This window comes from Ambystoma mexicanum, chromosome 12, assembly GCF_040938575.1.
Source record: "Ambystoma mexicanum isolate Mex_15411 chromosome 12, UKY_AmexF1_1, whole genome shotgun sequence".
Classification (NCBI taxonomy): Eukaryota; Metazoa; Chordata; class Amphibia; order Caudata; family Ambystomatidae; genus Ambystoma; species Ambystoma mexicanum.
Window position 1 is genome coordinate 934,243,097 of NC_090936.1, and position 27,804 is coordinate 934,270,900.

At 47.8% G+C, this 27,804-nt stretch overlaps 1 protein-coding gene across 2 annotated transcripts in view; it reads left to right on the plus strand.

Moving 5' to 3' along the window:
• The window catches only part of LOC138514123 (protein NEDD1-like), a 1,022,049-nt gene that overhangs the window by 816,354 nt on the left and 177,891 nt on the right, over window positions 1–27,804 (plus strand). For both annotated transcript variants that reach the window (XM_069629422.1, XM_069629421.1), the window contains exon 10: window positions 24,272–24,319. In XM_069629422.1, the coding sequence (XP_069485523.1) occupies window positions 24,272–24,319 (48 nt within the window). The remainder of the gene's footprint in view (window positions 1–24,271; window positions 24,320–27,804) is intronic.

Genomic DNA, 27,804 nt, shown 5'->3' on the forward strand with positions numbered 1-27,804 from the left:
AATTGCAACATTGCACCAACTTCGCCGCTCCCCTGGGGACAAATATGGCACGCACAACATGAACTACCCTTTCTCATTGGGACCTTTCCTGACCAACCCAACATTGCGGTGCACCATCTTTCTGGCAGGTGGACCTGCGTAGCAAAAAGGGGTAGGGCTTAACCCCCTGTTTATGTATTATGGCACTTGAAACATCTCCTGGGCAGGGATGGCAGGGCAAGATTAGCTAGGGCCAGAAGTCCAATGCGAGAAGGAGGGGGATTATAAGAAAGGGCACAGGAAACAGGAAGGTGTGAGATGTTTGGGTGAGGTCAGAGAAAGAGGAGTTGGCAGACAAGGAGACCAGAAAAAGGAAGGACAGTGGACTGGACTGTGGAGACGTTTTGGGGAGAAGGTGAGAGCAAATGGTAAAGTGGGTGAGTGAGAGTATTGGAGGGAGAGTAGAATGTGAGTGAGAGAGTGGAAGGGGGTGACTTAGTAGAAGGTAGGGTGGAGTAGTAGATGCGGGGAGAGTAGTACTGGAGAGCGGAGAGTAGTAGTGGAGAGGGGAAAGGGGGAGTGGAGTAGAGAGGGGAGAGTGGTGGCAGATTAGGAAAGAGTAACATTGGTGGGTGAAGGTAGAGTGTAGAAAAGAGACATCGGCGGGCCAGAAAAAGGAAGTCCCTGGTGAGAAGTCGGGGTAGAGTTGGAGGGAGAAGAGTAGCAGGTAGAGGATAGAATAGTGTTGAGGTAGAGGAGCATCAGGGCAAGAAAGGAAGGAGACAGAGTGGTGGGGCTTGAGTTTAAAGAAGGCACAACTCTGAAACCCCTTCGAACTAATGTAGATGGCTGCATAGGTCCATCCTAGGAAGTCCCAGAGAGAGATTAGATAGATAAGGTGATGGCCTCAAGGCCCTTACTGTCCGCAGAGCAGAACTTGGATAGTAGGGTGAACAGTCTCTAGATAGTAACCTGTGGAGTAGGGACACCTGAGCTAGGGAGGGAACTTCTTCAGGATGAGAAAGCAATGGCACTTGTAGCCCTTTCAAGACCTTTTAATAAGTCCTTAAATCATCTCTGGGAGTTGCCATGTTCTTAATGCCATCTGTGACACAAAGCAGACTCTTGCTAGAGAACCAAGTGGTTGCTTCCTAATTAACAGTCCTTGACACCAAAAAAAACAAATTATGTTACTCGCCAATCGATGGAAAAGATACATTGGCACTTTGAGACTCATGAGGGAGCTAAACCTTGTGGATGTTTCAAGAGTACTTCATATGAAGGAGAGAGAGTTTGCATTCTTCTCCCACATCCATAAGAGACTCTTGCATACAGATATGCTTCTTTTCTCACCCGCCTTGGCTAGAATGGATATGGCGATTAGAATAGAAACTGACCATTCCCCAGTAACTGCTTTCTGATGGGTTGACTGCTTGTACGATCAAGCGGCCTCCATGGTGTCTGAGATGCACATTCCTCAGAAACTCAATCCATTGAAGTGAAATGTCATTAATTACCCAAAATGTTGACACTGATGTTACCACTGAAGTGAATTTAAATACAATGACATTTGTTCAAGGGAGTAATCCGGGCGATTAATTTCCTGGGCTACCGCCTATGTGAAAACGAGGGTGAAATGGAGGAAACAGCTTGACGAAGAGGTGTGTAAATGCGAAAGAGATCCACAAAGTAAGAGGATCCCTCAAAGCTCAAAAAGTGCTGCGACTAGCCAGAGCACAATTGAAAACCCACCCACCCAAACGCACTGCCCAGTCTTTAATTCAAACCAGACAATATTATTACACCTAGTGTAAAAAGGTCAATGGGTTCCTCTCATACAAGCTTATATGGTCCAGGAACTTAATAAGAAGCTTGAAACCCCGGACAATATTGATGAATCTGTTATTTTGAGGATTAAGAAATCAGTAGCGTAAGGAAAGGAGTAAGGATGACCGAAACTGCTATAAAGCTTACATTGGGCTTGGATTATTTAGAGGGTAGAACATATTATGGCTTTGAGAGCTATCTTAGTTATATATGCCCAGCATCTGAAATATCTCTGTATGTCTGATTTAGGACGGGAACATTACCTCTGTCCATTTTCAGACTTGGGGTCAGGGGATGGGGTCAGGTATATGCCACCTATGTGATTCCGCTATGGAAATGTTTGTGCATTTATTGTTTTTTATGGAAGACTGATAGCTCCGAGAGGTAATTATCTAAGACCATTGCTCCAGGAGTCTGGGGTACATTCCACCAGTGAAGCAGTAACATTCTGTAAGGGTTTGATTATGCATCAGGTTGTATTCCCAGTAGCCCTTTGCTTGTTGAATAGACTGCTATTTTTGTTTTTGTTACTTAAGAGGCTGCAAGCTTGCTCTCATCTAGTTAAGATGTTAAAATCTGCTTTATTTTAATCTGATTTTATCCGTTTCGAATGGATGTATGATGTTTACTGTAAATTAATTATTTTTAGCTTTGAGAATGGATTAGGAATTTGACTGTGTTTTGATATGTATTTTTTACTTTGATTTTCGCACCAAATAAAGTATTTAAATTAAATGGATAAGGAGCTTGAAAGATGAAGGGGGTACCCCAGAATTTGGAGAAGCATCCGTTTAAAAGTTAATATAAGATATATTTAAGATATTGCACCCAACATTGCACAGTAGGTTCCTGCCAGATCTTTCTCTACTTTATGGGAGAGGGTGTGGGGAAATGGGCACCCTAGGGCACACGTGCTTTGGGAGAGGACCACCACAACATTACCGATGCAGGATATAAGTGGGCTGCAGCTTCCATTAAGCACTGTAGTACTGGTGCAGAAGTTTATTATTTGTCTGAATATTTGGCAACCCCTACTACACACGTATGTAAACCAGCCAGGCTTGCCATGGCACGTAACTGGAAGAACTCTGAAGGACCTCAGTACACCTGGTGGTGGGGAAAGAGCTGGAAAAATTGGACTGTGGAAAAAGTGTTGGCCAACTTGAATGAATCACTATCAAAATTCGATGAAGTCTGGGCCCCATTCTCCGATTACTGTATCCCATGAGTTGTCACACATTTAAGCCCTCTTTGCTGAAATACATGCCCATGCATTGACCCTTTTGGAATGGGTGGACTCCATAACACACAAACGCCAAAAGAGGTTCAAGGGTTTTTATTCATTTTCTTGACCGGGTGCTAAAGGTTGTCCCTCTTTCTCTCACCTCTATAAAGTATGACCCTCCCTAACCATGGCATCCCTAGTCCTCGGGTTAGGATCTACTGAATGTTACTCCTACTGTCTAGATTCCACCTGGTTGTGAGGGCCTAAAGGCAGCCACCTTATCTGTTTATTCTCCTTCTACCCTTTGGTGTGCACCCCAATCTCACTGTATTGCTGTCTTAGATAAATTGCGAGCGACTCGAGCGCAAGGATATACAGCATCGGGGGCCATGGGCACCCCTGTCTCATGCCTCTACTTAGTTGCCACTTCTCTGAGATGATTGCTCCCATTTTTACTCTAGCCAAGGGGGAGCTATATAGCATTTTTGCCCACCGCAGGTACCCAGGCCCCATCGCATATTCCTTTAAGGCTGCCATCAGCCATGGCCACCGAACCGAGTCAAAGGCCTTGACTGCGTCTAGCGAGACTACTGCTATTTAATTTGGGTCATTCTCTGTCTGTTCTATGATATGATGGTGCCTCCTGTGGTTGTCAGAAATGCTCCTGCCCGGGACGTACCCAGTTTGATCAGGGTGTATTAGCTTATTTATCACCAGCTTACATCTATTTGCGAGTACTGCCGTGAGAATTTTACTGTCTTGGTTCAGCATGGATAGTGGTCTGTATGACCTGCGATAGGCTTGTCCGGTTTGAGCAGAGGGATGATTACCGCCTCTCTGTGATTCTGGCAGTCTTTCTCATACGCCTCATTTAGCATTGCCAGTAGTGGGGGAAGGATCTCCTGTTTATATGTTTTTATAAAACTCACTGGGAGCCCATCCATAACTGGAGCCTTGCAAGTGGGCAGATGCATCACCACTGCTTCAGGTTCTTCCAGTGTGACTGGAGCGTCTAAGTTCTCCCTTTTTTCCGCGCTTAGTTTTGACAAGCCAATGTCTTCCAGGATCTCCTGTGTTTCTCTCTCCATGTTCTCCCCCTTGTCTGCATAGAGGTGTTTATAAAATCTAAGGAAGCCCTCATTCACCGTTTCCTGGGTATTCCAGACTTGTCCCGCCTCTCCCACTATCTCTCTGATGGCGGGCCTAGGTGCCTCTTTTTTTGTATAACCATGCTAAGAGCCTTCCCGGTTTGACCCTCCAGCGTGCTGACTTTCAATGTATTTCTTGTAATTCAAATTGCTTAGCCTCTCCCATAATTCCCGGCTAGCCACTTGTAGTTGTCGCACCTCATCCTCCTGCTCCTGTGAAGTTCCATCTTTATCCATCATTCTTTCAAGTCTCTTTTCTATGTCCCGCAGCTCATGCTCTATGCCTCCCTGAAGCCCCTTAGATTTGGATATGGCGGCTCCTTCTGAATCTACGCTACCCGTGTTGTGCTCAAAGTAGCTTATTATCTCTTCTCGTAGATCGTCTCGGAATGTGGCATCCCTCAGTGCCTCAGCTCTAAGTCTCCATGTAGGAATTGTATCTCTTGGGGGCTGGTGACGCCATTCCAGGACCAAAGGGGAGTGGTCCGATAATATCCTGGCTTTGTATTCTGAGCTCACAATTTCTCCCACTATTTCGGGGGTAATAAATACATAGTCCAACCTCGTGTACAAATTATGTGGGGCCGCATAGTGTGAGTAGTGTCTTGCTGTTGGGTGCTGTCTTCTCCAGATATCCTCGAGCCCAAAGTCTCTGAGTAGGGCCTGTAACGCTCTTGCTGCCGGGGTAGGTTTGACTAGTTTCGTGTCCGACCTATCCAGTGTGGGATCCAACGTACAGTTAAAGTCCCTCCCCCCACCCCCACATATGATCGCCCCGCCTGTGAGGGGGCTGATTTTCCCATAGAGCGATTTATAGTAGGTCACGGTGTCTTGGTTGGGGGCATGTGTGTTTATAATACTAAGTTCTCTGTTCTCCAACAGCCCTCGGAGCGCTACTATCCTTCGATCTGGTTCCACCGTAGTCTGTAATGTCTGGAGAGGCACTTGTGGTGCCACCCAGATGATCATCCCCCCCTTGCATATGCTGAGTATGTTGAACCTGTAGTGGTACCTTTCCATCTTTTTTTGACAGCCTCCAGTTTCTCCTTAGTAAGGTGTGTCTCTTGTAACAGAGCTATATCTATGTTATGCCTCCTCAAGTACATGATCACTTTATTCCTCTTCAAGTAGGAATTGAGGCCCCGGACATTCCAGGTTACCTAAGGTCGCCCATCACCCTTTCGGTCCTTGCCCCCAACTATCTCTCCGTGATCCTCCACCCAAGAATGCATAATCTGGTTTATGCGAAGAGGCACGCTGGTGTATGCTCGATCTCCTACCACTCTCACTTCAAACTCCCCAACTCCCTCGTCTCCCCCCTCCCGCCCCACTACCACTTCCCCCAACTCCCTCCCTCCCTTTCTTATTCCCAGCCTCAACCAAACTCCCCACTTCCCTCCCCCCTTTCCCTTCCCAACTGTTGCCCAGCTCCATCCCTGGATCTCAGGCTCCCCCACTTCTGGCCCCTTTCTCAGAGCTGCCCGTACTAGGAACCCAGTGGGGAGATGCTGCCCTATCGGCTCACCTCCTAATACACCTAATGGGGTTAGAACGCATTTGTCCGGTGTCCCCGAAATAGGAGTCACTGTGCTGTGCTTCACCTGCTTAATCTACTCGCCTCTATATTCCAGTCCACATTGTTCACTCAGCGAGTGCGCATATACAGGTGACTCCCCCCTTTCTGCCCCCCGGCCTTAGCCCCCATTGCTTTTTTGCTCCTAGTATGTATATCCCTCCCCTTTCCGTACCCATGTGTCGGATCACTTAGCCTGTGTCTCTTGGTCTCGGTCTTCTTCCGCCTCTGGGCATCCTTGCGTGTCCAACCAGTTTGCAGCTTCCTCAGGGGTGTCGAAAAAGTGGGCTTTCCCTTTATGCAAGACTTTCAATTTTACAGGGTAGAGGAGCATGTATTTCAACCCAGCTTTGCGCATTCTTCTTTTAACGGCCACATAGTTGAATCGCTGTCTCTGTACCAGCATGGTGTAGACCGGGTAAGCTGTGATCATAGCTGACGCCCAGATTATGGTTCTGCCTTTCTGGAAGAATTCAAGAATCTTCTCCCGGTCTCTCTAGTTCAAGATTTTGGCGATGATGGCACAGGGCGGAGCCCCAGGTTGAGGCCTTCTCGTCTGGGCCTTGTGTGCCCGCTCAACTGCGAACCCCTGTGAAAGTTTGCCAGCTCCCATTTCCTGGAGTAGCATGTTCTCGACGTAATCCATGGGGTGTGTGCCTTCTTCTCTCTACGGTAAGCCTATCACTCGTATGTTGCTGCGTCTAGTGCATCCTTCCGCTTCTTCTGCTCGGTTTTCCAGGTTGGCCACCTGTTGTTTCAGTATATGGACCTCTCTCGTATTGGCGGCAATTGCCTCTGTATTTGTCTTGACAGCACTCTCCAGGCCACTTGTTCGGTCTGCTAGCACCCTCATATCTTGCCTTAGTAGATTGACGTCAATTCCCACAGCCTCTATCTTGGCTTCCAGTGCCTCTTTCAGCTCAGCCATAGCCGTCCCCCAAGAGGTTTTTAGTTCCGTGATGGCTGCGAGGATCCGTTGATCGTCTCTTGGCAAGCTCGCTTAATCTTGCGTTGTGGCGTCAGCCTGTGATGGCGTGGTTGGGGGCTGCTGTGCTTTAGTGAATATGTCCATGGTCGGCTGCTTCACTTTACTTTTGCCTCCCTTCTGGGCCATTGTGTGAGCGTTGCTGTGTGTCTGATCACCTTGGTTCCTGTGGAAGAACGTCACCTCACTCCCTCCGCTGTTGACTCCTGGTAATGTACCTCGCCACCTCGTTGTCGCACAGCTCAAGTGCGTCCCTCTGGGGGGCCGATCTTGCAACTGTTGTACGGAGGTACGAGTGTGTGCACTTCCTCCAATGTGCTTGGGCACTTCTGGTATCCTAATCTTGGTTACCACTCTTCACACGGGAAGTCCCTGGCCTCAGTACTCTAAGCACACTTCTCCCCAAGGCGCTGTCTGTCTGGCGTTGGCGTGTGGCTGGTTATTTCTTCCGGCCTTGCCACCAGTCTACCCCTATCGAGGGCAGGCCAGTCCCGGGCCCGGTGTCTTGAGGTAGTATGAGGGGCTGCCCTCAAGTTGCAGGCTTAATGTTTGCTGCAGGTTGCTCCTTTCTACGTTCTGCGCTGCCTGGATTGTCACATTTGCAGAGCGTGATTGTGGTGACTTCCGCCTGCTGGGTTTGCCCTGTGTCATCTGAGGACTTGCCCTTGTGCACCCCTGTTGGGGTCACAACGTTTCAGAGGCTGGCCAATGTGATCTGACCTATTTCCTGGGTTGCCCACCTGGTTGTCACTGCAGTCCATTGTGTGCAGAGGGTACCCTATCCTCCCTTCATGCTGCAGTGTGATGAGCTGCCCCTGCAGCCTCTGGTTCATGCCCCTCCACGGGCCCTGTGCACGTTGTCCTGCTGAGGCTATCAAGGCCTGCCCGGAACAATGAGCCATGGGGTTCTCAACTCCGGCTGCATGTTCGTAGTCTTGCACCCACCATAGATGTACTCCCGGGTGCAGCCGTCATCTGCCAGTGTTTGAGCGCAACTTGCGCCGTGCCTCCCGCACTACTGGGCTCTCGGCCGGATCCGCGGCTCACCCTCTGAGCGGTCCGCCACCCGTAGCACACCCAGAGAGCCCTGGCAGAGGGCCTACGATGCTCCGCTTGGAGGTATGTGCTGTCGGGGCTGCCTGCTGCTCTATGCGAGACTTGTCTGTCGCAGGGCAAATGCAGCCGCGCCGCACCTGCTTTTAGGCTCCTCACAGAAGTACTGGCTTTGTTTCGGCGGCCTGCTCCTCCGTCAAAATAATTCCCGAGTGCAGCCGTCCTCCACCAGTGTCCAAGTGCATCTCGCGCATATATGCCGTGTTACCCTGGGGGTTGCTGCCCTGCCACCCGCACATCTGGGCCAGGGTCGTGGCTCGTCTTGCTGAGCTGTACTTCACCCACGGGGCGCCCACAGAGCGCTCAGCTGAAAGTTCTGTACGGCCGGGCCGCCGGCTGTGTGTAACAGGGATTTTCCGTGCATAGCCCCCTCTACTCACAGGCCAATATAGCAGCACTGTCGCAGCCGCTCCGCTCCACTCGGCGCTGTTCAGGCCATCTGTTTACCGGCGGCCCGCTTCTCCAACACGATAGCCTTCTTAGAGGGTCTCTTTGTCTCGGGTCGCCGCCATCTTGTTGTCAGTTTCACGGCTCGCGACCCGAGTTACAAAGTGCAATTTCTCCTGCCATAGTGTATAATTTCTCCTGCTGGTACACATCTCATGGTCCCTGCTCCTTTATATACGCTTTGTGTTCCTTTGAGGCAGGGCTCTGCAGTCAGATTGCATGCGCTTCCACGGATCAATTGTCGGATCACAGAGCTCACAGGAGATGCAGCCTATTCCATGGCTGCCAAGCCACGCCCCCTTTGTTAAAAGTTGGTGGAACCTTGTTAGTAATAGCTGAGCTGAATAGCATTGCACATGAAGTGTTTTGCAAATTTGAAAAGTGCTACATGTTATTTAAAGTAAACTCCATGTGAAATATAAAGTAAAGAATTGTTCTGTCATGTCCAGGGTGCTGCTTAAATATTTACATTAGGTGTTATGTGAGTGACCCCATCTTTTTGAAGTGCTTATTTGAACAGTGTGTCTTTTTACATGAGAGCAGGATTGAAAATACATATATTGAGTTTGGTTATTTTGTGAAGAGTGACTAGTGTTCAACTTCTTTGTATTAAAGTTTGTGCTGCAGAGTAAGGTGCTGTGTAGTGATTATTTTTCTGCTATATTGATTTTGTCTATTAAATAATAGATATATACATTCTTTTTGCACACTGACCTGATTCTTGGCTTATCTATTGCACAGGGGTGAAGACTGATAGTGGTGTGAAATGCGTCAGAGCAGGGGTAGTGAAATAAATCCAATAAATTGAGTTAATGTTGTGGTGCTCTTTATTGGGGAATGAATGAATTCCCTGTGTTGATTGGGTTCTATGTCATTTCATCGCCAGTCATTTTTATGACTAGTATTTTTACGAATAAATACACTTTGCTGAAATAAGTCATCAACATTTTTATTTTTTAATTCCCATGCCCGCACCTATTTTAACTATTCCCGACACCTCCAACCCCTTATCTGCCCCGCCCAAAAAAATATATTTCAGTAAAGTGTACATAAAAACGACTGTTGATCTGTCGATGAAAGAATGCTGTAACATTGATTGTTGCCTCATAAATATCTCCAACGCCAAGACCATACATTATAGTTAACTATCTTTTATCAGAGGATTTGTGGCAACAAAGGACAACTCGAATGTAAATGAACCAAAGCAATAGCCCAAATGGTACTGTCCTGAAGGAAACTGGGTCCTGGTCTCCTGTTCAGTGGTATGTTCAGTGAAAGCTTCAGGCTGCCTCAATTGGGAAGTGGTGGTACAGTATTGCCCTGGGATTGGCAGTTTTAAAAGCTTTAGGGCTGGCCTCCCCTAGCGGCCTGGTATAGTGGGGAGTTTAGACCCCCAACACTGGCCTATGATGAGCCACTGTGATGGTCCACTGCCATGTGAGGAGGACTAAGCTAGGGTGACTAAACCAGGCAGGGGAATTCTTTTCAGCATTCATCAAAATGTGGTATTTGAGGTCAACCCATGTAAAGTAAATTCTCACTTTGACGAGGCACTTCCATTTACAGTACGTTCTCATTGAGTAAAAATGTACTCTAGTATCTTTATGGCAAAGTGACTACATTGACTTCAGACCTGCAGCAGGGCTCCACCGGGCAAACCAACGGTCCAGTAGCTGCTTCAGCCGTCCTCTTCCAACTCGTCTTTGGTTCTTTCATTCCAGTGGTCAACGCTGCCTTCCAAGCCAAGAGACTCGCCTTTTAAACAGTTTTATCCCTTTCATTCTAGCCTAGCTGCCACTCACCCAGCAGGGTGGCTGTCCTTGCCGGACAGTCCGCCAGACAATCGTGCCAGAGTGCATTTGGGTCTCCTAGGAGACTAAGCACAGGGAGTTTCAGGCACCTCCGTCACTTCCTGCCCACCCCAGACACCAGAGGCAGTCTTCAGTCCTGAAGCTCACCAAAGGCATAGAAACAAAGGGACCAAACCTAGTTTGGCACACAGAGACAAACTCTAGAAGGACCTACCCAAAAAGAAATGGCAAAAAAAAGAAGACCGGGACCTGTTTTTGCAGAGGGGGGGATCAGACGCCATCTTGAAAAACATGGCTCCTATGATTTAATGCTACTGTTTGCGGTCGGGAAAAATCATGGTAGTTTGTTGTAAAACCACTGCCATTTCAAGAGGAGAGGGTAGCAGAGGGCTGCTACATGAGTTCCTAGACACAGGGGATACTAGGTAACCCCTCCAGCACTCTATTGGAAGGTAGTGTGTGCTGGGTCTAGAAATTTACAAAGACTAGTAAACTAAATAGAACTTTACTTTCTCTTGGAAACCGTAGTTTATCCCAGAGAAGGTGTTTAAACCTTGGGACAGCCTAAAAGGCTTCCCTGTGTCACTGCACTGAGGGTGCTGTGTGACACATATTAAAAGATGTCTATAGAGTTATCTAAAACCCCATAATCAAAGAACACAAGAGTAAAACACTCATCAAAATACACAAGAGTGTGGAAAAAAGGCTCACACTCTCTCCAGGTAAAACAAATCATGTCCTCAAAATCCAGCAAAGTTGCTGGGGGTCTCTAAGTTGAAAGGAATTAGCACATTTATGAGAATCCTCCCTAACCCCCTGGGCTTCTGCTTCTCTATGGACTCTGTCAAACGGGATCTCAAGATCATGTCTGGGTCCGAAAATTTTCTTCAGGAGTTGTCCTATTGAGTGCCCGAGAGTTGCAGGCGTTTCAGTGTCAGAAGACGGAAGACCCCATATCTGTAGGTTGTTAAGCCTCTCCTTATTCTCAACGTCATCCAGCTTGCTCCTGGCTTCTCACTTTAGCCTCCAATTCCTTAATTCTCTCCTCGAGCTCCACCTTCGTAATGTCAGCTGCCTGCTGATTATTTTCTAGGGTCTCAATCTAGGGTTTTCCACTTTTGCAATGCGTTCACTAACTGCAGCCATGAAGGATTGGACTTCAGCACGGAAAGCATTTGGTTCAATCAAGATTGTCTAACATCCTGTTGTAGACCTCCCATGACCTCATTCCTATCACGGGCGACTATGAAAATGATAGCAAAACCCTCAATGAAATATACGCAGTAATACAAGCGTGGATGGCATACCATGGACTTTGTCTCAATGATGAAAAAACTGAGTTGATTATCCTTGGCACGCACGCTAAGCTAAAAAAGCTAAATACTGCCTTCAAATCGTTCACTATTGATGGTAACCCCATCCTTGTCTCCAACAATACTAAAACCCTTGGTATCTACCTCGATGCCACATTATCCTTCACTAAACAAACCAATGCAGAAGTGTCATCAGCCGCCTACACATGCAAACTCATTACCGCATGCAGGCCGTTTATCTCCACACCTAACTGCATTACTCTCGCTAGAACGTTAGTCTTGTCCAAAGTAGACTGTTGTAATGCCCTTTATTTAGGCACCAGCCGCAAAAATATTCACAAACTACAAGTAACGCAAAATAACGCCATTAGGGCAGCCCTCAACATCCCTAAGAAGTCGCATATCTCTGAGACTAGACGTAACCTGCACTGGCTCCCAATAGAGCACAGAATATCCCTCAAAGTTCTTGCCCTTACCCACAAAGCCAGGACTAACCTAGCACCATCTTACATCTCTAATCAACTTACCCCACACACATCCTCAAGACCACTCAGAACAGCTCAAGTTAACACCATGTCCATACCGAGGTTCAAACTCCATAATTCGGGAGGAGTCAGTTTCCCTGTACAAGCCTCAAAGCTCTGGAACACACTACCTGCTCCAATCAGGTCTATAACCTCCTTCAACCTTTTTAAACGTAACACCAAACGTTGGCTTCACGACCGGGATACATCGTCAGCTTAACATCCTTAAGCTTAGACTTTCACCTCCCATTGTACATATTGTAGATAATATTACTGTCTGTCGCACCTTTGGCCCACTGCCTGAAATTGTAACATGTATGCCTGTACATTAATGTATGTATTTTTTCGTAACCACAACTATTGTAACTGTTGCCTACTGCTTCTAACGTAATTGTACTCCTATGTAACATGTTCAAAAATTCACGCGCCCGTATGCCCCTGGGCCTGGTTGCGCTTTATAAATAATCCAAATCCATTGGGCCCCGTCCTCCTTTTCTTTACCAGCCATGGGCGGGCATAATCCTCCTCGGCTTCCTTCCCAGGAGGGATCAGGGGGTTCTTCTCTCGCTGTCAAGTGGTAAATATAGCCCCTTAATAGATGGCCCATGAATTCCCTCGTACACAGACTAGGCAATCCAGCACTCCCCCCACAGTGCGCCCGTGGGGGGCTGCTGCCCTTCTCCAATATTCTGCCCTCAGGTGTGGGCCCGGCAGTATCTCCTTCCCTTCACAAGTTTGTCACCTCCAAACTGCCTGGGCCTCTGTCCCCTCTCCGTCACCACTCAGCCTCTCCAGGGGGTGCCGCCAACCCTCACACCACACTCCATGCACTTCTCTGGGAGGGGGGGCCCTCTGCCGTTACAGTGATGCCTTCCCTTTCCCCTTTCAGATGGGCAGCTGCAGATGGTGTTCTGCCCCCAGACATGGACGTCTCAAAACTACTGTTCTATCCCTGCAGTGTCTCCCCCGGGCTGTGTGGGTCTCCAATGTCCCCACTCCACTACACGGCCTACCAAAGATGTGTTGTTGACCTGCATGCTGCGTTTCCTGCATGTCCTGGGCTTAGGGGAGTCCTCTCCACTTCACCACAATCTTCTCCTCTGGGCAGATGGCACCCCCAGCAGCATCGGCGGGCCCACTCCTGCGCTATCTCATGTCTGTCCCCTCCCGGGATGATGAGCCCCTTCTGCAGTCAGCGGGCCGCCTGTACCTGGCCTGGTATTTCGTAAAGGCTGACGCCATTTGTAGTGGGGGCCTCCTTCTCCCTTGCCTCGTGGTTGCCCACTACCAGTTGGAGCGGGTACCCTGTCAAAGCACTTTGCAGCCTGCCCATATGTTGTCTTTTTTGGGGGCCTAGACTCTCTCTGACCCCTCTATGCGCCCGCTTTGGAGCAGCAGGTGGGCTCCACTTATATCACGGTTTTCCAATGGGCTCAAGGGTCAGATACGGCCCATCAGGGGGTGGCTGCAAATAATAGATTGTCAGCCGGGCTAGGAGCTCCGCTCTTAAGGGGGACATCTTGCTCCGGGCCCCCTAGTGGTCTCCCTGAAAATCTTTTAATTTCTACCTTCAGGTGTTTTAGGCGGCCAATGTAAATATAGTTATTAGTGTCTGAGAAAGGGGTCTGCAACCTTTGGCTCACAAGATGCTTTAGCCTACAACCATTATTGGCTCTTGCCAGTATAGTCAACAGCAAGGGACTATTGGAGTTGTATAATAATTCTGGCGTCCACAGGTTACGTCCGGAACAACCATTGTGGCCACTTTGCTACAAATGTATTCTATTTTCTGTTAATTTCCGTAACAATTTTGCAATCAAAATAGTGTCAATTAGAATATTATACTGCGGCCATTAATAAAAGTGTTGGAGGTGAGATAGCACCATATTTGATGCAATTCCCAAACCGCCACTTTCATTTGCTTATTATGAGGCTTCACTGGAATTAGTTCCCTACAAGTGAGATTTTGATAAGGCGTGGATTAATGGATTCAACAAACACTGTGTAGACTCTATAAAGGGAAAGGGTCGATGGAATCAATTCAGCATTTGTTCGAGGAATGCAATGCCTTCTAGCAGGAAAGACATTTACATTTTAAGAAGGAAATGGAGAATAGGGGGGGCACTGTTGCGCTCGATGAGTATGGCCACCTAAGCGTCGAGCTCCGTTCTGGGGAATATCCTTTCCGACATTTATCCATTGCGGTGCTGTGAATTCTCCTCATACCGAGGTGATTGGCGCACAGACCACATCTGCAGACTTCACCTGACTTTCAACACCAGGTGACCGAAAACTTTGGGACGAGGTCCTGCGGGCCTGCTGGGGGAGGGGCGGCACTGCCCTGCCCTGGCCTGCCCGCGCGCCTCCTTGTGCTGCCCAGCTCCGGAGACGTGCTTGGCAACCGGGGAGCGACGCCACCCTCGGGGCTGCTGGGGGCCGCGGGGCAATCCCCACACCGCCAGAGACGAAGACATCCACCACCAGAGAACACCACCTCTATCGCGCTGGCGGCACACGGCCGGAGGACACCTAGGCGCCCTCTCTGACTGGCTCTTGGCGCCTGTTCCCCAGATGACTCTTCCTGCTGGTGGGGCTTTGGACTGCGGAGTGCAGGGGAGCCGTTGCGCCGGCACCTAGCTCGGCCCTTGGCACTGCTGTGGCCCCCCTCTCGCCACCTGCCGTCGAGACGGGACACAGCCTAGATCAAGGTAGGCCCTGCAAGGAGTTCTGGGGGGCCCCCCAGTGCGTGCCTTCTGTGAGGGTCCGCAAGTCATCGCCCGCCCTGCGGTCTCCCTGATCCCGCTTCTGCTGCTGTGCTCCGGGTGGTGGGGGCCGCCCTCTCGCATGACACGCACGGCGAGCCGTGGGGAGAGAAGTGTTTGCGGCAATCCGGTCAGCCGGGGGCGCCGGCTTGTTTTTATCCCCTCTACCCCGGTGGAACCCCTCAGCACTACTTCTACCCTGCTGCTTCCACAGAGGCGTACTGATACCCCACAATACCTTCAGGGCCCTGAAATTTACCACCTTCAGCAGCGGGGTGCGGATGAGCACCATTCACTGTCACTGACTCTCCTCCATATACCCTTCTTGCCGGTGAGGCGGACATCTGGACTGTCGCGTGGGGCTCTGTGGGGTGGGGCGGCCCCGGACTGAGCCTGAATTCCACCTGTGCATTGCTGATCTCCTGGCACACACTCTAGTGCACGGAATCCTTATGAGAGATCCCTATTGAGAGGCGCATGCATTCAAAAATCAGTGGTGTGGATCAACTGGGACTTCAACGCACACAGGCAAATTAAAGCTCCAGACATATCCTATGAGGGTACTAACCCTCCAGGTGCATACTTACTTGGTTGAACCTACGTGGGAGGCCACATCCCATCCGGAGAAACCCACTAAAGATTTGCAAAGGACCGTGGCTACCTCCACTCAACTTCCCTATTGCCATCTGAGACCTCCCAGCTTTCTTGTATACTTCACCTCCCCCTCTGCCAGCTCCAACGTCGAGATTCCCCCTGTTTGATACCATGACACAAGGAACGTGGGGGTCGGTGGGGGGGAAACAAAGCTCCATTAACATGTTTGCAAAAACTCTGTCTAAATCGACTGGGGAGCACTGGGGCTCAAACCCACCACCTCGGTCCTTCTGGCCTCCGATGACTCACAGAAGATGCTTGAGTTCATCTGCGAAGGGTTCACTACTCTTCACACCAAACTAGACAACATGAATGGCACTATATCCTCCATTAAAGCCCAAAAATGAGAAAACGGATGGCCGGGTGGCCGAAATGGAGACGAGGGTGAGTGCCACTGAGGATGACCTGGGCGCTCTTCGGGCAGAAATCTCCTCACTCTCGAATCGTGTACTTGAGGTGGTTAAAAAGAATGAAGAACTTGAATCGCGTTCAAGACGAAATAACCTCCGCTTAATTGGTGTGCCCGAAGATGGCATTAAGGAACCCATGGAAGATTACGCGGAGCGCACACTTCTATCACTTCTGGACTCCCCAAAGCTCTCGCCGCAGTTTGCAGTGGAAAGAGCTCACCGTGCCTGAACAACAAAGCCCAAACCTGGTGCACCTCCACGTCCCATCATAGCTAGAATCTTAAATTTTCGTGATTGGAACGCCCTCCTCTGGGCGGCGAGAGCCAAAGGTGAACTATTTCTGGGGTCCTCCAGGATCCACTTGTACCCTGACTTTTCTGTGGCCGTACAGCAGGAACGCAAAACCTTCCTGGCTGTCAAAAAGAGACTTTGCGACCCGGGGGGCAAGTACTCCATGCTATACCCCGCCAAGCTGAGAATCGAACACACCAATCAGGTGTTCTTCTTCACAATCCCAGAAGAGGCCTCCAGATTCATAGATGATCACTTTCCCGGTTGACTCTCCCCTGCAACGCCTTTCTGATTAATGTTATGGTTTTCAATTGAATCCTTACTGGGCAAGAGGCCTTCGGCGCCCAAACGCACAGAAGATCTATCTTTTTCAGCAATGCACAAATTATTCAATCCGTTTTAATGACGTGCTGATCTACACTGTATAAGTTCCTGACTATGTTTATGCTTGTTCTTTTCACTAAGCACCATTATTATCCTTAAACACCCCCAGTCCGGAGCACTGCCGCGAGGCCAGCTCACAGGCCCCCAGGCGTCGATGCCGTTGATTTGGTTTCTGTTATTGGGGTTTTGGGTTATCATTCCTCTGTTTGGGGGAGGGATGTAGGTGGGGGTGGGATGGGTCGGGTGTTATGTTAAAAAAGGCTTGGCATACACGAAGGAAGTAGAGCATGAAACAGTGCCAGGTCAGATGCATACTGGCAGAGTTCTACGGCCATATCAGACTTGCTCTTGTTGGCTGCCACCCCGTTGAAAGTTAAAGCTAAAGCAGTATCTCCACACTGATGGGTGATAATAGTCTAACATTCATGAGCTGGAATGCATGGGGGTTGGGAAATTATAAGAAAATGAGACCGTTACAACTTCATGCTGAGCGTCATGGCGTTAAAATCCTCTGTCTACAGGAGACGCACGCATGCTCTGATCAGTGCGAAAAATTACCTAAACTGTGGGGTCCCCAGAGGTACTACACCAGCTATTCTACCCAGAGTCGGGCAGTTATGATGCTGATCCAAAGAAGCCTTAACTTTATCTGCAACTCCTCACAAGTCGACCCACAGGGCAGGTATGTGCTGCTCCAGGGCACCCTGTAGAATAGGGAGGTGGTTCTATAAAACATTTATGGTCCTAATATTGATGACCCCGATTTCTGCCTACACCTAGCCTCGCTCTTGGAAAGCTTTCCCCTGATCACAATCCTATGGCGTGGCGATTTCAATACAATACTAGATGTTAACTTGGATAGATCGGGCTCCAGACCCCGCCAACTCTCCAAAGCAGCCCACTCTATTTTGACATCACTTCCCCATCTTTCGATTGTAGACGCATGGAGACTAATGTACCCCGATTTCCGAGCGTATTCCTTTTATTCCTCAGTACACGACTCACACTCCAGGATCGACAGATGGCTCATATCAGACATATTAATAAGAAACTTATCACACCTTTCAATTCTCCATAGAATCCTCTCCGACCATTCACTGGTGATCATTTCCTTGTGCTGGGGCCAAGACCAGGACAGAATTAGATATTGGAAAATGAAACCTCACTCCCTGCTAGATGCAGCCTTTAGCTCCGAACTGGAGTCCTCCATCGAGGACTTCTTTGAATTCAATACCAATTCAGTCTCATCACAGGCCACCTTCAGGGAATCCTTTAAAGCCTACATCAGGGGTATCGCCATCTCCAAAGAAAACGGTATCCTGAAAGTAATTTGTGGAGATATCATGAAAAGCGAATCATCACCCGCTACTCTTGAGTCCCAATAAGCGTTGCATCAATCCCCCGAGAGCCTAGCATCATTGGGTTCAAAACTGGACACGTTTCGCTCTTTGGCCGAGCGGGAGGTGAGATTCCAGGATAACCCTAGCCTTGTGAGAAAATATGGGGAGGGAGAACGGCCAGGTCGAATTTTAGCCAGGCTCCTTCGCCAACATACCCGCTATAGAGAGACCCAATGGCACCCCAGCCACATTGCCCCAAGACATTAACTCTGAATTCTTAGCATTTTACGAATCCCTCTACTCAAAACCTGAGAATGTCCCGACAGCAGAGATCGACTCCTACCTAGAGAGACTTCCTCTCTCGGTTCTCTCCTCCGAAGCCAGCATCTCCCTTGAGAGGCCGTTCACCCCTGAGGAATTTTCAGAAGCCATCGATTCATTATCTGGCAAGTCCCCGGGCTCAGACGGCCTCCCAATTGAATTCTACAAACAATTCAAATTCCTACTGATCCCTCACTTGATGGCCATGTGGGAGGAGGCAGGCGAGGTTGGCAGGCTCCCCCCCCCCCGATAATGGTCCTACTCAAACCTGGCAAGCCTCCAACCCATATACATTTATTTACACATTTAGTTAGAAAACGTTCCACCAGTAAGAAGCAGCTCAATATCACACTATAATACACTACAGTTCACAATTTATAAGTTTCTGAACAAGTTAGGCTTCACTGAAGTGGGAGCAAAATGGCACTTCAGTAACTTTCAAAAGGGGTAGAAAAACAAAGGTTCTAAGAATCAAAACACAATTACTTTTCAGAGACAGGGCAAATAGTTTCAGTTCACTACAAGAGGCAATTCAATTCAATAGGCCCGGGCCAAAGTCAATGGTTCAGTGTCTTGGATAGGATAGCACAGTTCTGGTAGTAAACGGTTAAGTCTTTGCCAATGTTCTTAGAAGTAGTTTGCCAGTTATATGTCGGTATAGGAGTGAACAAGACTCCAAAGTTGGGTACGTTTCACAAACTTTCACCACTGCAGAAAGGATTTCCACACCGCGTTTGCACAGTACCTTATGGATGAAGAAAAGCTGTAGCTGAGGCAGTTGTTCCTGGCAGTTCCTGCAGATCTCGCTGTTCCTGAGCTTCAGTCGTGGGCACAAGAAGGAGGATGTCGGGAGGTTCCTGCACTGCCCAGGAAAGAAGCCACAAGCTTGGCTAAATGTTGGTTTTAAGGTGTGAGTGCCTTAAAGTCCACAAACTGGTATCCTTCTCACTGGCTATCTGGTTTTCAACAGCACTCTGAAGAAAATTCGACCAGTATGGAGACAGTGTCCAGGTGGCTTGCGAGTTGGTTGTCCCCACCAGCTCAAGGAAAGAAGTCCTCCTTGAAGGGTCTTCTCTGTCGAGGGAGTTTCAGGCAAGTCGGACCTGCAGCAGGGCTTCACTGGGCAAACAACAGGGCCAGGAGTTGCAGCAGTCGTCTTCCTTAGGCTTGTCTTCAGTTCTTTCGTTTCAGTGGTCGACTCTGCCTTCCAAGTCCCAGAGACCTGCTTTAAACAGTTTTCTCCCATTCATTCTAGCCTAGCTGCCACTCGCCCAGCAGGGTGGCTGTCCTTGCCGGACAGTCAGCCAGCCAATCACGCCAAAGTGCATTCAGATCTCCTCGGGCACTTCCCTCACATCCTGTCCACCCCAGACACTCAGGCGCCAGAGGAGGGCTTCAGCACTGAAGCCCACCAAAGGGCATCAAACAAAGGGACCAAACCTGGTTTGGTGCTCAGAGTTAAACACAAAAAGGACATTTTGTAAAAGAAATGGCAAAAAAAGATGACCAGAGTCTGTTTTTACAGAGGGGTCTTGGGCGCCATATTGAAAAACATGGCTGACCCGATTTTTAGCTACTGGTGTTCGTGGTCGGAAAAATCCTGGTAGTTTGTTGTAAAACCACTGCCACCAGCCATTTCAAAAGGAAGGGGTAACATTTGACTGTTATGAGTGTTTAGACATAGGGGATGCTAGTTAACCCCTCCATCACTCTATAGGAAGATAGTTTGTGCTTGGTCTATGAATTTAAAAAGACTATCAAAGTCAATTTAACTTTACGGTAGTCGGTCCCAGGGAAGATATTTAAACCTTGGGAAGTCTGAAAGACATCCCTGTGCCTCTGCACTGAAGGTGCTGTGTGACACACAAGAAAAATATGATGCCTATGGAGTTGTCTAAAACTCCATATCTAAAGAAACAAAAACAGAAAAAACATTGAAAATGAAAAGTTCAAAGTCCCAAAATATAGCAAAAGAGCTTGAGGACTCTAAGGTAGAGGGAATTTATCCCTTGGATGAGAATTCTCCCTAACACTAGTCTGAGCCAGGATGAACGCGAGGCTTTTCCAAAGGAGTTTAAGCTGGAAATAGGGCGTTTGGAGATGGTGCTAACCTGCTATTCCATAGAGAGGGTAGAAGACATTTGTACCCAGATCCCTCACCACCATGATGGGAACAGGGAGGGGAGCCAAGGAAAGAGGCCAGAAGTCAGAAGTTCACAGGGCAGAGGCAGAAGGGGGACCAACCACCAACACCTCCGCTTTAGCCCTGTGTCATGGCCACTGGACAGGAACCCCAGTTCACATCCCCTAAAGGGTCCAGTTGGACCCAGTCCTGGCGCCTTTGGCACCAGGCGCATAAGAAAGTGTGCTCTGCACACTTTTTTCCTTGGGCACGTGTTATACCATCTCACAGTAGTCATCCACGTGCATCTGGGGCGGGCGTGGCCATAGGAATCCATGAAGCTGCATGTGCAGCATCATTTGGGAGTGGCAGGGTGGAAGCATCTATCAGAGCAAGGGGGCATGTCTGGGACCAGGTTATTTAAGCCTACCCCGCCCACAGGCCAACGCTTTGCGTTATTCCGCTTAAGCAGCTTAACGCTCACCGTCGACTGAGAAGCACTTTACCTGTTTTCCAGTGAAGCCATCTCGGAGAAGCCTCTTACCTGATTACCACCGAAACCATCTCGGAGAAGCATCTTGCCTGTCTTCCAGAAAAACCATCGCAGAGAAGTATTTTACCTGCAGAGCCAGCAAAACCATTGCGGAGGCGCTACTTACCCGTTTCCTCCCTCAGAACCAGCAGAACCATTGCTGAAGCGTCTCTTAACGGCTCGCAGTGACTCCATCCGCGAGCGACCAGAGCGCACTTACCTGGCTCGTGGAATACAACCACCGGCTGCACGCCTTACCCGACCCTCAGCTCGGACACCAACTCGGGAGTTCTACACGGCCAGCTTCGTCGCGATCACAGGCATCCTTCAACGGCCAACAGGTCAGCACACCGCAACTCTTCTCCAAGCGCCGGCAGACTATACCCGCAGGAGGAAAGACAAATACGGTTCTAAATCTAATAAGGACATTTGTTAAGGTTGCGCGCCATCGCATCTAGCGCATACCTTAAGATTCCAACTTGCCATCTTCTTGGGAACACGTCAAGTCCTCCAACAGCTCCGCTGGGCCACCATCATCTATAAGGGACAAAAAGACGTTGTTAAGGATACAAACTTAAATCATGTGAAAAGACATTAATAATTATATGAACAATACCTTCGAAGTGGTTTGGTCACAGCTGGCCTGGGCCACCACATCATTGGACCAGTGAAAAAACTGGGTCATCTCGAAGTGCCCCTGCTGATAAGAAGCAGGACGGAGAGCTCACCCTCACTATATATCAGGTGAGCCTATATTGGGAAATGCTTACTTACCTCATTTTGGCACAAAAGGTCAGAGGGGAGTCACGATACATCCACACCCTTCTCATTGCCACTCGTGTTCTCGCAGGGGCAGTACCAACATCCAGAGCAGTGTGCTTGGCAGCAGCTGGGGGAGAGAGAGTCGATCCCGGGGAGCCGAATCCAGGGAGGGCTCCAACTGTGCCCCAACTTCCCCGCAGAGAGCAGGTGAGCCTAACACCCTGTTCAACTCAAGCCAGTTGTTCTGCATCCATTCGCCCATGGCTTCCAGACAAGCCTTGAACCTGGTTGCCGACTCAGGAAGGTTAAGGTCATGGCACACCAGAATGTGTGTTTCGTCGGTGTAAGAGTAACACATGAAACCGTGGGAGAAGATCAGCTTTGTCAGAGGTTGAACATAGTAGACATTAAACAGGACATGTGATATGAAGTGTTAGGGAGAAATCTCATAAATGTGCTAATTCCCTTCACCTTAGAGTCCCCCAGCAACTTTACTGGATTTTGAGGACTTGATTTTTTTACATGGAGAGAGTGTGAGCCATTTTTTCCCACGGTCTCATGTATTTTGATTTGTATTTTACTCTTGTGCTCTTTGATTAAGGGGTTTTAGATAACTCCATAGGCATCATTTTTTCATATGTTTCACACAGCACCCTCAGTGCGGTGACACAGGAAAGCCTTTTAGGCTGTCCTAAGGTTTAAATACCTTCTCTGGGATAAACTACTGTTTCCCAGAGAAAGTAAACTTAAATTGACTTTACTAGTCTTTTTAAATTCCTAGACCCAGGTATCCCCTAGTATCCCCTGTGTCTAGAAACTCATGTAGCAGTCAAATGCTACCCTTTCCTATCAAAATGGCTGTAGCAGTGGGTTTACAACAAACTACCATGATTTTTCCCGACCGCGAACAACCGTAGCGTTAAATAGCGGGAGCCATGTTTTTCAAGATGGCGTCCAAGCCCCCTCGGTAAAAACAGGTCCCGGTCTTCGTTATTTGCTGTTTCTTTTTGGAAAGGTCCTTCTAGAGTTTGTCTCTGCACGCCAAACTAGGTTTGGTCCCTTTGTTCCTACGCCTTTGGCGGGCTTAGGGACTGAAGACCGCCTCTGACGCCCGAGTGTCTGGGGTGGGCAGGAAGTGAGGGAGGTGCCCAAATCTCCCTGTACTTAGTCTCGTAGGAGACCCAAATGCACTTTGGCGTGATTGGCTGGCTGACTGTCCGACAAGGACATTCACCCTGCTGGGTGAGTGGCAGCTAGGCTGGAATGATTGGGATAAAACTGTTTAAAAGGTGAGTCACTTGGCTTGGAAGGCAGAGTCGACCACTGGAACGGAAGAACCAAAGACGAGCTGGAAGAGGATGGGTGCTGCAACTCCTGGACTGTCGGTTTGCACTTTGAAGCCCTGGTGCAGGTCTGAATCGCCAAGTTCATATCGACAGAGAAGCCCTTCAAGGACGACTTCTCCCATTGAGTTGGTGGGACCAATCAACTTTTAAGCCACCTGGACACCATTCTCGGAGCTGGTTGTATTTTCCTCAGAGTGCTGCAGGAAACCGAATAACCAGGGAGAAGGACACCAGTTTGTGTGCTTGAATACAGCTACCGGAATCAAAGAATTGCCAGTTTGCCAGCTTTGTGACCAGTCCCCGTGCAGTGCAGGAGTCCCCAGACGTCCTCCCTCTTGTCCCACGACTGAGGCTCAGGAATAGCGAGAGCTGCAGGAACTGCCACGAACAGAAGTCTTCAGCTGCATCTTTTTCTTCAATCTAAGGTACTGTGAATTTACTTCTCACTGCGAAAGTGCGTGAAACTTTGTCAACTTGCAGTCCTAGTCAGCTTGTTACCCGACATATGAATCTTTCTTCTTTGACCTACTTCTGAGAACCGTGGCAAAGACTTTTCCGTTTAATTACCTAAACCGTTTTTACCTATACAAGACTCTAGCCCATTGACTTTGGCCTACCTATTGCATTGGACCAACTCCTCATTTTGCTCCTCCTTCAAAGTAGTTTAAATGTCTCAGAACCGGTTAGTGTGAAGTATTGTAGTATATTTTCGTGTGATGTTGATTGCCTCCTTTTAGGGAATGTTTTCTAACTGACTGTGTAATAAACTAATGAGTGTTTTACCAAGAAACATTGAGTGTAAGTGTCTATTTCAATACGTGTAATTGTAGACCTCTGTGTAACCTCACTACAAGCTCACATTCCCTCTTGAGATAAGCCTGGCTGCTCAGCTCGCTACCAAAAACGGTGTGGTACAGACTTATACAAAAGGTTGGTTTTGCTTACACCTGTAGTCGTAGTTGTGTGTAGTGGTCCCAGAGGGTACTGCATGCAAACTTTGCTTAACACCTGAGATGGGCCGCGGTCAGTGGCGGCAAAGTGCCACCAGTACTAGACTCTCTGTAGTGGGAAGGATCTCAAGTCAAACTATTCCAGGACTTCTCTTGGTTTTAGTATTTTTCAAATGATATGTTACCAATATAATTCAAAGCAAATGTTTACTGAGCAGAATATGAAGTTAGTCTAATTGTTTCACTAAAAGAAAGCTTTTCTTATGTTATATTGAAAAGTGTTTCATATGTTATAGTGAAATCTTTAAAACTAAAACAAAATTGGGATTACTTATTAGTTCTACATTTCTTCGTGGTCCTCTGTCTTGCGTTTGTGTTTTTTTACATATAAATCTCCAGTCCGTAACAAATGTACAAGCTAATTTTGTGTGCCCTCTATTATCTTGTCCTAGTTTTCGGGACCAATAAAGCAAATGGAGACTTTCCAGCAAAAGGAGATGGTATGTAAATGCATGTGCTGTCTTTAGCCATTTCTGCTTCAATATCATGCAAACGTATTCCCAGACTAGTTCTTAGAGGTACAGCCAATCCTCCTCACCCTAAATGTTAATTGTGCTAACAGTTAAATAATTCTCATTGTTGGACAACAAAATATGCCCTACAACCTCAGACTGATCACCTCAATAAGGCTTTATAAAATTGTTTCTCCTTCAGGTCTTATTGCAGGTCTTATTGCAGTACAGTGGTTTTGATGTAAGGCTTATGGGCAATGCAGCTCTCTGGTTATTGCCAACTCTTCACTCCACGCTCATTTTGCTCCATTCAAACTTTCACTGATTCCATTATCGATTAGCCGAGAGCACGGTGACTGTATTATTAAACAGCATAGTAATTTTTAGTTTGGGCTATTAGGTGTTGCTTGCAACATCTATAAACCTAAACTATTGCATTAGAGTACAGATGAGAAGAACTGGCAAATGAGGGGTTGTTTATTTGTAGGTGTTCGGTTATTTGCCCACCCATTGACTGCCCATGGTCATGTTAATCCCTGTGGTCATTCCCACCTGGTTCCTGCCCCTGCCCGCCCAAAACATCTCCTCATGGGAACTCTTTGCGCTCGCTTTATTCAAGCCTTACCATCAAACTTTGCACTCAAAGTGCCTGTCAGTGTTTTTTCAGTCTTCTGACAGTTAATGATTTAATTGGGGTTGTAAACCCGCTACTGGTGCAATACAAATATCTTGCCCAGGTTGCCTTCAGCCACTTAATTTATAAGCACTCTGATGTCCTTCACTGAAGTCCTGTTAAAAACAAGTATTGTTAAAGCAACAGGTTTGGCTTTTGTATACAAATTAGGCATTTGCCAGGCACTGCTATTAGATGCCAAGGCATTAACACCATTTTGCACCTGCAACCATCCATGGCCAGTTAATACCACTACGGCTGTGCCCGGAAAGTGCCTTTCCCATGCCTACGCAAAAGCCCAAACTGTTGGCATTGCCAGTGCTTGTTACTTTTGAATGAATCCGCTATTGGAAATACTTGGGCTAGTGTTTTAGCATACCTCATGTCTTTGCCACCCATTGCCCCACTCGTCCGTCGTCTTCCTCGTCACTGTCCTAATCATATGAGGCTTTGCGTGACAGACCTACCATTATACCCATCCATATCAAACATGGAGGAACAACCTCAATAGTCCTTTTTTGTTATAACTTTAATTGTTATTAACATTTTGTTAAAGGTTCAAAACATCATATTATTTCCAAGTTCCGCATAATATAAATAAAACCCCCCAAGCCCTCCCCTCACTTGCCCCACAACCAGCCCTACCATTCAACTTTGCACAGCTGGTCGTGTAGCTACTTGACTCATCAAAGAGGACAAACAGAGGTTCAAAAGTGATCACCACACCTCATCAGAGACGACTTTCCTACTTGAATGGCTTTCCAAATGCAACCTCATGAAACAATATTGATTTATGTATTTATTTATAGAGCGCTTTACACCAAGGCGCTGTACAATGGAACAACATAATACAAGATAACAACAAGATAACAGTGGGAGCAAAATTACATCATGAATCATTTGACAAACAGTGCAAAGAGCAATTAACCGAAGGTGGGGGGGGCGGAGTCGAGTGGGATTAGGTGTGGGGGGGTGGAGATGAGTTGGACGAGGGAAATGGATGGGTGAGAGAGAAAGAGGAGGAGAGGGAAGAGAGAATATCAAAGGGAAGGGAGAGGGGGGAGGAGAAGTAGCAAGGGCAGAGGGGGAGTTTTCAAGGAGGAGAGTGGAGGAGAGATTTAAGGGAAGTGCGAAATGAGGTGAAGGTCGTGGTAGAGCGCATTGTGAGAGGGAGTGCGTTCCAGTGCAGAGGTGCAAAGAGTTGGAAGGAACGAGAACGGGAGGAAGCGCAGGGGGATGGAGGTACAATATCACTTGTCTAGCCACATCAATGGGGAGTGCCGACATGGATCCAAACGCCCACAGGTTTACCCCATGCTAGTATGGCTACCCAGACTTCAACCTCAGTCTAGCTCTGTAAACTAGGCTTACTGCATCCCGATTTCAGAATAAACATGCCCCAGTCCTGATGGAACTTCCCCATGCAGTTGTTAACCATAGCTGTCAACTTTTCAATCAGAAATATGTCCCAAAGCTTAGTCATCCAGTCGGCTTTTGTCGATACTGACTCACTTTTCCACTTCTGTGCTAGAACCAGTCTCCCTGCACTGAACATTGCCTCCCACATTCTGGGGAATCAATACACTTCCCTGTCCCCCGCTGGGATACTGTGAGTGGTCAGCAATGCAAGGCAGACAACTTTTTGATTGTTCAAAACATGCCATTTTATTAAGTTATAAATGATATTAAATGCCTCGCTATCCCTTGCCTAACAAAACTAAATGGAAACACTCTAACACAAGATGTCTGGCCATCACACTAAACATCAAATAAAAAGCAAAATATATGGAAATTCAATTAACATCAACAATGATATTCACAGTTTCTTGATAACCTTTTTGAAACTTGGGTGAACTCCTTCCTGAGGACTCAAGGTATATTCAGCTTCAGGGTTCATCAAAAGGTAGCAAAGTTACAATTCAGTTCTTGAAGTCTCAATGTTAAGGTAAAGTTTTGTTAACCAAAGTTCCAACAACAACATAGCTCTTCTTCTTGGTGAAATAAACACTTTCCACTTCCTCAGAAGCATCAATGTGTTTCCCAGCCACAATGCTTTGCCACCATTTCCAGTTATCCAAGAAGATTTGACACAGTTCAAAAGAAATACATCTTCCATTAATGTTAGTGGAACACAAGTCTTGGTTAACCGTATTATGCGCTATTCACAAGATTAGGAATCACAATAGGTATGTTTGTCGGGATGACCTCCTAGTGCTTCTACTTCAACAATGTCACGCTTACTAGCGTTTACCATGAGGACATTCTCCTTTGCCTCATAGCTTTCCACTTCACTTATACCACTGAAGTCTTTCATCTACCAATAACCAAATATACCACCACAGCGTCAGTATTTTGGGACTCAAGACAGGTTCTGACAAGTTTCACGTTAAGGTACTTTAACACCTTCAAATAGGCAATGTACTCCTCCTCTGATTATCTCTTTTCAAAAGGGGCAGCCTTTTTGCTTCTCGTCTGTCTTCCACAACAACCTGGGTTTGCCTTCGGATCCACTTCTTTCTCCTACCATCTCTGGCAACACAGGTTGTGTCAAAATCAAATAACATTTACAACCAGCAAGGTTCCCTTCCCCAATGTTGCCTTCACCTCTCTGCCAACTGTTAAATAATTATCCAGAAGCCTTGGTGCCACTCTCTTGGCTTCAGGTAATGCTTTCACACTTGTATCTTAGGCAAGGTTGAACTTTTTTTGGGTGGATGTCAGTCTTAATAGGGGAGTACTCTTGGCTTGGGCAATGCTTATTCTCTACAACTGCAGATACATGATTTAACCACTTAGCTTC